The 9,055-nt window shown below is 33.0% G+C and overlaps 1 protein-coding gene across 2 annotated transcripts in view; it reads right to left on the reverse strand.

The window, feature by feature from the left end:
• Positions 1-2,444: 2,444 nt before the first annotated feature.
• LOC108359383 (ATP-dependent RNA helicase ddx46) overlaps positions 2,445-9,055 on the reverse strand; it is a 33,254-nt gene continuing 26,643 nt past the window's right edge. Inside the window, exons 1-3 of one of the 2 annotated variants that reach the window (XM_017611228.1) lie at positions 5,806-7,661; positions 2,877-4,088; positions 2,445-2,796 (exon numbers count right to left, since the gene is read on the reverse strand). In XM_017611228.1, coding sequence (XP_017466717.1) covers positions 2,729-2,796; positions 2,877-4,088; positions 5,806-6,523 — 1,998 coding nt within the window. In that variant the 5' untranslated portion in view covers positions 6,524-7,661 and the 3' untranslated portion in view covers positions 2,445-2,728. Of the gene's footprint in view, positions 2,797-2,876; positions 4,089-5,805; positions 7,662-9,055 lie in introns of those variants that run through there. The other variant, XM_017611229.1, reaches the window with a different exon arrangement.

Below are 9,055 nucleotides of genomic sequence, written 5' to 3' on the forward strand. Positions count from 1 at the left end.
TTGTAATGGATTTTTTGATAGATTTTGTTATCAATTTTGTTATTGACTTTGGAATCGATTTTGTTATCGATTTTGTAATCGATTTTTCGATAGATTTTGTAATCGATTTTTTATCGATTTTGTAATCGATTTAGTTAACGATTTTGTTATCGATATTTTTATCGATTTTGTTATCGATTTTATTATCGCTTTTGTTATCGATATTTTTTTCTTAGTTTGTGCTTTCGTTTTTGACTTGGATATGCTCCTAACCATACCTCGTATTCTACGTTTAAATTTAGCGGGTGTATCTCCGATACAGCCTGCAGACTAAGACGAAGGCGCTGGACTGTTCCTTTTATCCGCTGCTATATGGGGCAAGTAATTTTTGCAAGCGTCATTGGAATGTTTTTTTTTTTGAAATGAATTGCCGTTGAATTATTCAATAAATTGCTTACAAGCACACACATACATCTACAAAAATAGCCATGTTTGTGCAGGTGTACTGCTATACACGTGCTGAGTGTATGCGAGTAAATAAAAGCATTTGCAATTTTCGTAAATAAAAATTGACTGATTGACCTAGTCAAGCGTTTATGTACTCTCCATCCTTACATATGGACTTATGTAAGCACACAAATTTCAAATGAATTTTTATGATAAGCTTTTTCGAGACAGAAATACTCTCGTAGGTTTGCCATTTGCCTGCCGAAGGAAAAATAGTGTCATTATATGTATAAACATTATATTCAACCCTCAAAAAATTTCGATAAAAAATGAAATTTCGAAGAAAATGATTACTTTGCTGGCTGGCTGCAACAAAAATTGCAAAGTTGCATATAAATTTTCAACTTTTTAATAAGATTTTCCAGAGTTTCGAGTATGCAGTTTTTTCGGCTATTGAATTCGAGTACAATAAAGTGCAAGTTTTATGGTTGCTAAATAATCGCGTTGACTTTTGATAACTTTTCTTCGAACTGTATTAAAATTGTGGAATTTACTTTGTATAGAAGGAAATGCGTTAAAAAAACAAATTGGCAAAAGTTTACGAAATTGGAATTCGATGGGTTAGAAAATTGCATGCTCAAAAGTCTGATTAAAAAGTTTAAAATTTAAATGCAACTTTGTAATTTAAACTTGAGCATCTTAAAGATTTCCTAGTCATTTTTTGACAATAAATTTGAATTTCTCGGTTGAAAATCTACAAGAAAATTCCATAAAACCAAAAACCAAAAAGTATTAATTTTTTCGATATTCCATTTTTTAACGAAATTACTTACTTTTATTTCTAAAATCCACAGAGGACATAATGCTCACATAACGGTTGTTTGTAATAGTCTAAAGGAATCGAGATATGTAGGTATCTCCCATGTAACGGTAGTTTGCAGAAATACATGACTACGGAAGCTATGGATAAGTTATATTTTCAGTTCACCGTTATTCAGCTTAAAAGAAAGAGTGGTTCAACTTAATCAGGCATATCACTTTTCGATAGGCCATTTGTGTTAAAGCCTGTTCTATTGCAAAAAAATCAAGCTACTAATGGACAAAAGAGATGTATAAATAAAGAAGGAAGGAGGAGTGGTCAAATGAAAATGCACAAAGATGCTTTGTATGCAAAATGAGCAGGAAAGAATGTTACGCATACGCCATGCACACCTGAGTAGCAGTTTTTTCTGCTCATATTTCATACAAAAAATTCTTGCGCACTTTCAATTGACCATTCATTCCTTGCTTATTTACGCATCGATAATTTCGCCAACTAGTAACATTCTCCGAAAATTAGGAGAAAATCTTTCCTTGCGTTTTTCAGAAATAGCATTCCAAACTTCAATGGCTATTTCCCAAAAGAGCCTAAAGTACGACAATATTTTATCCATGCGACGATATGTGTTTTGTCTTATGAATAAACTTAGAGATCTTAAGTCTTCGCAAATATCCCTGACAGCTGATTATTGTGCAGTGCCAAGTAAAATAAATCGAATATAAATTTATTTAAAATGGCAATAATATAAAAAAAAAAATAATAAAACACGCAGCAAGTGATGTTTTTAGCTCTTTGATGCAGCTCTGCTCCAATTAAAATTCTTTGCCCCACTTTTTACTTACCTCAATTCGATTTTGTTAAAAATAAATTCTTCATATCAAAAGCTTTCTTCAAATCCAACAACTCTTTATTAATACAAATGAATTTACTTTCGTTTGACAATAAAATTACAATAAAATAGATATTTAATTTAAGTACAAAATATAAAAACTGTTCTGCATTTTCAGCAAAGTTGATTAAGGAACGAGATAGCTAGTGAAATAATTTAGAGCAAGGCTTACGAAAATTTGTATAAAGCCGGCAACAATTGATACAACCGGTCTCTGAAATGTGAAAATGATGCGAAAGAATTTGTGTGCGTATAATTTTGTTCGAAACCAAAGATTTAGTGAAAAATTTCTTAATCTTAATTTTTTTTATAAATTTTTTTGCTCAAAATTTTAACTACGAAATTTGCTTTTTTTTTGCATTGTATTAATGTGATGTTACAAACAAGTGCTTGATTATGTTTTTGATGTTGATATGCGAGCGTGCGTATGTTTATATGTTTGTGTTGGTGTTTTAAATTTTTGAGAGTGATTTTTTTTTTGTGTGTGTGTGTGTGTGTCTGTGTTTCATATTAAAATGATAGGCATCCTCTACGAATCTTACGCGCCGCATTTTTCTATCCGTTTGTAGCAAAGCGCTTCAGCAATAAGCTTTTTAGTGGCTGATCATCATGGACTTCTTTACCTTTTTCTCGGTCTTCTCATGGGTGACGGTGACTTCCTCTGTTAAGAAATGTAAAAAAAGGCATTTAACGTCAATGAAAATAAAACAAAAAAAAAAAAATCAATTAAAACACGCTCACCTTCGAACTTTTTAGGCAAACTCTTCACAGTCTCAATGGTGCGAATATTCTTCTCACCCGGCTCGATAATCTCCTCCTCATACTCTTCTACAATCTCTTCCTCACTCTCTTCGCCAGCTTGGCTCGCCACCGGATCGTAAACGGTCTTAACCGCCTTCTTCACAATACCCTCAGCGGTGACGGTGGTGTAGTGATATTCGGTGCCACCTTCGATTTTAATGGTCTCGACGGTGGTCACATCGCCGGGATTCTCAGATGGTACAATTTTCTTTGTGCCCGATTCGGACTTGAGCTTCTTCGTTGAGGTGACGTTCTTATGTTTCTCAGCATCTTTCAAAGTTTTCTTGTAAGCACGAATCTCTTCTTCAGTCAGCTCCGCCTCCTCTTCTTCGTAGACAGTCTTCGAAGTGGTAATAGTTTTGCCTGATTCCAATTTAGTAGAGTAAGTGTATTCCACGCCATGTGGTACACGCTTCGAAGTCACCGTAGTCGTATCATTTTCGATGAAGTCTGGTGGTGGTGGTGGGATGTTTGACTTGGTCTTCTTCTTCTTCTTGTCCTTGATCGCCTCAACACCACCGCTCGATGAGGTGATCTGCTTAATGTTCTGTTCTTGAACCGAATTTTTGCGTACAGTGCGGTTGTTCTCCGTTACCTCACTGCTCTGCGTAAAGCGACGCGACTCCTCCACAGTGGTTTGCTGTTTGAAGTTACCCTGCTGTTGATCGGTGCGTTGTACAATGCGGCGCGATTCGGTTGAGTCAGTGGAGTCCACCGAAGACTTCTTCACCAAGGTCTTCTTCTTATTCTTATCCGCTGCAGGAGCATTATCGGGTATTTCAGTAGGCACAGAGTCGAAGAAGGTTTTGGTGCGCGTGCTGCGTGTGCCATCCTCATTGACGATAGTGTACACCTCCTCGTAACCACCTTCGATCTCACGCGTCAACATGGTGGTCTTACTGTCAATGCGGATCTCCTTGCCGAAACGCTTGCGAATTTCCAACTTACTTTGCGCCTCACGCTTCCTATCCTCCTCGCTGACGGGCTTGGGATCCCAGAAAGTGCGTACAGAGGTCTTCAAAGTGCCATTTGGCTGAGGGGTGATGGTGCGTACTTCATAACCGCCATCGATAACTTTGTATTCGGTGCGGGCCTTGGTGACGGGATCGACCTCGACCTTACCGTCTTCGATGTCAGCAGAAGTCAAGAGTTCTGTGTGATGGGTTTGTCATGGTTGGGTGGTGGTGCATGTGGAGCATTTTTTGTGTTTTTTTTTTTTTTGTTTAGTTGAGTTGAGTTGTCGTGTGTGAAGAAAAGAAGTGAGTGTGAGTAAAATATATTCGGTGGATTGTTTCTTGTGTGTTAGTTTGTAGTTTCGCGTAGTTAGTCGAATTATAGTTCTTTAGTAATAAGCGTCTTATTCAGCTAACTGTAAGTACTAAGTTTGCATTTCAAAGCCTTAGTTTCGTTCAATAAAGCACTTTACGGCGAAGTCTGAGCACAGCAAACCCTCCCTCCCCTACTCGATTTATCGCTCTATTTACAAAGCGAAAAAGTGAATATGTATGCTTGTTTGTATATGTATTGTTTTTTTTTTTTTTTTTTTAATTCATTAACAGGCCAATTCTGGCGACCGTTTTGAGACTCACCACAGTTTTTCGAAAAGTGAAAGTTTTTCCTAAGAAAATTTTCTATTCTATCAAACTTTTTATCTTGAAATCTCTTTTCTGTATTTCGAAAGAGGAGGTCTTAGCGTCTTAAGTCTTCTAAAAATTAGGTATGATTAAGAAATACACAATATGAATGTATGAACATATTTTTCTTAAAAAACAAAAAAAAAAAATACAAAAAAAATATAGAAAATAAAGGCTATTAAAAAAAAATGTTTTTAACAATGAAAACTACAAATGAAAACAAAATAAGATTAAAAGAGAAAAAATAATAACTGAAACCAAGAAGAAAATAAATTACATAGTACTTACAACATAAATAAAATTAAAAAAAATAAATAAATCAGTTTCTGAGAACTAAAATAAATTTAAAAGCACTTTTCTTTTCTTATCTAAAAGTAAAAAACAAATAAACTTAAAAGTAAAAACAAAAATCCTAAAACTTAAATGAAGAACAAATATATTTATTTTCTTAGAATAAAAAAATCTACAAAAAAACAAACTGAATTAAAAAGAGAAAACAAAATATTGAGAGAATAAGAAAAAATTAAATTAAATTAAAAACACCACATATTTTTCTTTATAAATCGATAGAATCTTAAATTTTAATTCAAAAATAAAAAAAAAAAACAAATAGCAAAATAAAATAAGTTTCTAAAAATTAAATTTAACTAAAATATATATTTAAAAAATGTAGAAAGCAAAATAAAATTAAATCAAAGAAAATTAAAAAAACAAGAAAAAATTGTGTACGTATATTTTTCTAAAAATCAAATAAAATTAAAAAAAATGCTTTCTTTTTAAAACTATTAAATCCAAAATTTACATTAAAAACAGTAAATTAAAATAAAATAAGTTTATAGAAATCAAATTCAGTAAACATACTTCTCTTTTTAGAACAACAAAAACCTAAAAATGGAAAGAAAACTAAGCAAAAAATATATAATTAAAAAAATTAAAAAAAAAAATTTTTTTTACGTGACTTTCGTGCCAGAATAAAGAAAAATCTTTCAAACCATATTGCCCACTGTCTTTCAATTGCCGTACAAAAAACTTTCAAATGATCGATTTTTTTTTGTTCTTAGGGTAAAAAATTTCCAAAAACAACTATGAATTCGGTAATTCAAAGGGACTCTTCTTTTGTACTCATACATGTACTGGATGCGGCAGCCGCACGCCCGCCACCTCTTCAAGAATGCAAGCGGGCAGCAGGCAACCGTAGCGCGTCACCAATTTGAGTAATTGTTATTTGGATTTACGGTTCGATTTGGTGGAAATATGCCTGGCGGGTACGGATGGAGCTTGCGACTGTTGTGAAGTATGTGGTTGTTGTTGTTGTTGCAACTGAGATTGTCGCAATGGACGTTGTGGCTGCTGTGTGTTCGGTTGTTGTTGTGGTGTTTGTCTGCGTGGTTGTTGTTGTACCGGTTGCTGTTGCTGTTGTTGTGTCTGCAACGATGGTTGTGTCTGTATGGGTGGTTGAAGGGGCTGTTTTGTTAGTTCGGGACTTTGTTGGTTGGGTTGTGTGACCTCTTTCTGTACTATTCCTTGTTGCTCTAGGAAGGTGTGTCTCGTTAAGGTTTGTTGTTGTGGTTGTGGTTGTGGTTGTGGTTGTGGTTTCTGTTGCTGTGGCTGCTGGGGTAACTGCGGCGGCTGTTGTATTTGTCTCTGTACCGGTCTTGGTGACGCCGTTCTCTTCAGCGCCCTTTGCACGTTAGTATTATTATTGTTATTACTACTAATGTTATTGTTGTTGTTAGTAGCTGGCGATCTACTGCGTGTCACTGAAGCCGTGTTAGTACTCGCCGACACCGCCAACAATGGGCGCGGTTGTAGTTTTTCTGCGTTTTGCTCTTCTAAAGCGGCAGCGCTTGCTTTTAATAAGCGATTAATGCGTTCTAAGCGTTCCGATTCAGTCTCCTCTGTAGGCGCATGACCGCCACCTATGTTTAAAGGGATAAAGTTGTTAGGAGGCATTGGATTTTCAAAATGTTGTATAGCTGAAAATAAGAGAAATGGCAACCAATAAAGTTACAAATGTTCTGTGCTGCTTCACTGTAAAACATCTTCGTTTGAAAATGATTTGGTTTACTTGGTGATCGTTGCGATTGGTGGTTGGATGATCGATGAGCAAATGGCGATGACGAAATCTTAGCCTTAATAAGAGCGTTAAAAAACAGATGATACACTAAACATATTCAGAAATTATAAATAATATCAAAATGTATTACAAATCAAGGATTTTCGTACAAAGTGAAGTTTATACCACATATCATATAGTATGTATAGGTAAGGACGTACACACATTATGAACATGAGGACCAATACAAAACTCATCAAATTCTATAAAATATTACTTAAATTTTATTTTACTTTCTCAAGATTTTTGCAACAAATTTAAAAACTCAATCAAAGACAGAATAACATACTTATGTATATTCTGCTGTGCCTAAAGAAAATGCGACAACTTTAAAATGAATGTTTCCCAGATACGGAGGAGTATGAAAATCGTCGGCCTGCATAGAACGTTGTAGATGTAGCTATGCATGGCATGAATTGGTGCAAACGAGAGAAAAAGTTGTGTGAGTATCCTCTCCTTTACTTAGCAGTTGCTTGACCAAGTTACTGCCTTACTACTGATTTGGCTATTTTCGAATGCGACCTGTCTTTGACAGTGGTCTTTAGAACTGAGCCCAGTAGGGTTTTAGTTACGGCATACTTGAAAAGTTATTAAGATATATCTGCTTTTTTTACGAAGTCTTAACATTATAAATATTCAAGTTGAATTAAAAATATGTTCTCAATAAGTGTTTTCCATTTCTTTTATATTTTCGAAAACTGCATTTATTCTGTTTATTACTTACAGCAACATTTGCCACAAGCCTATGCGCGCAACGTGTTCGCTAGAAAGCGCGTACAGGAGCAACTAACAATTGGCGCATATTTGCGACTTTTAACATAACCTTATATAATAATGATAGCATTTGTGGTATTTTTAAGGCATTTTTAGGTTAAGTTTTGCATCGGAGACATATGTTAAAATAATCCCATTAATTCCATTTTTTTTGGGTTGCTATAAGTCAAAAACAGAAAAGATCTAACAACTATTTTTTATAAATATGTATTTTTTTCAATAAGTGCAGTTTTCGAAAATACAAACAAAATGGAAGACACTTATTTAGTACATATTTTTAATGCAACTTGAATATTTATATTATTGAAATTTAAAAATTTATTTTTTTTTTCTAAATTATAAAAAATATATATTTTTTTAAAGCTCTAATGTCACTACGCTTACAAAAAACTTTCATCAACTTTCGTCTAATACTTTACTAGAAAATATGTTTTGAAAAAAGATTGCTTAAAAATATATTTGCTTATAAAAACTTTAAAAATTAAAATTTTTAAAAATAAATACTCAGAATCCCTTTCAAGTTTATAAAAATCTCTACCCACAAATTTTCACGCAAAAATTCAAACTTGACTGAAATCCGAGGTCCAGTTGAAAAATTTTCACCCATATACCTTTGAAAGTTGTAGACATAGATACTAAAAGCAATTAAGACCAAAGTTATTAGAAAATAGGCACACTTAATAACACAATTTAGGTGCGTATAAGTGCCAAAAATTTACCAGTTGGTTAAAAAAATAGAATCGAACCAATAATCAGAGAATCCCCAAGCAGGATAACAAATGTCTGCCAAAAAATAAAAGTTTCAAAATTGAACATATGTACATAAATTATATATGCTAAACGCTGGTGATACATAAATACAAATACGTATGTATGTTCTAGGTGTTACACAAAACACAGGAAGAGTAATTTGTGCTGAAAATAAAGACAAACAAATTAATATACATAAAACATATAAAAAGTAAATAACATAAAACTATGTACATACATATGTACACAAAGTATTTATGTGTGTACTTATGTAGAACAATTAATGAAATAAAAAACCACATGAGTTTGATAAGTTTTGTTTATTTTGTAGTACAAATAAATTTTATTCAAAAAATATAACATCTTTAATTATGCAATTTTTTTTATTTATTTTTTTTTCATTTGAACTTTTTTATTTAAGTAGAATATTGTTAGCTAGGAAAGTGAAGATATGCGAGTGTTTATTATTTATTTTTTTTAGGAAATATGTACGTAGGCACGCCAAAAACACACACACACGCACACATGTACATAGAATTTGAAACAAATAATTAAATGAAATTCGCAACTTTTATTAAAAATACAAAAGAAGACTTACAAAATAGTCAGTTTTATTTTTTATATTTATATTAAAGTATGACTTTTGAGAGCAACAAACACGTCACAATAGATGTTGAAAAAAAATGCTCAAATAAATGTAACAAATATTTATGTAGATATGCAATTGATGAACTTGAAAAAAAAAAAATCAAAAATCGTATGAATAAGTGATATAATAGATTAATAAATTGCGGTCGTTATATAACAATTGCAATGATATTTGTGCAATGTATATGGCAAATATG

The sequence above is a fragment of the Rhagoletis zephyria genome, unplaced genomic scaffold, assembly GCF_001687245.7.
Source record: "Rhagoletis zephyria isolate East Lansing unplaced genomic scaffold, Rhagoletis_zephyria_1.1 Rzeph_scaffold_00381, whole genome shotgun sequence".
In the NCBI taxonomy this organism is placed as follows: domain Eukaryota; kingdom Metazoa; phylum Arthropoda; class Insecta; order Diptera; family Tephritidae; genus Rhagoletis; species Rhagoletis zephyria.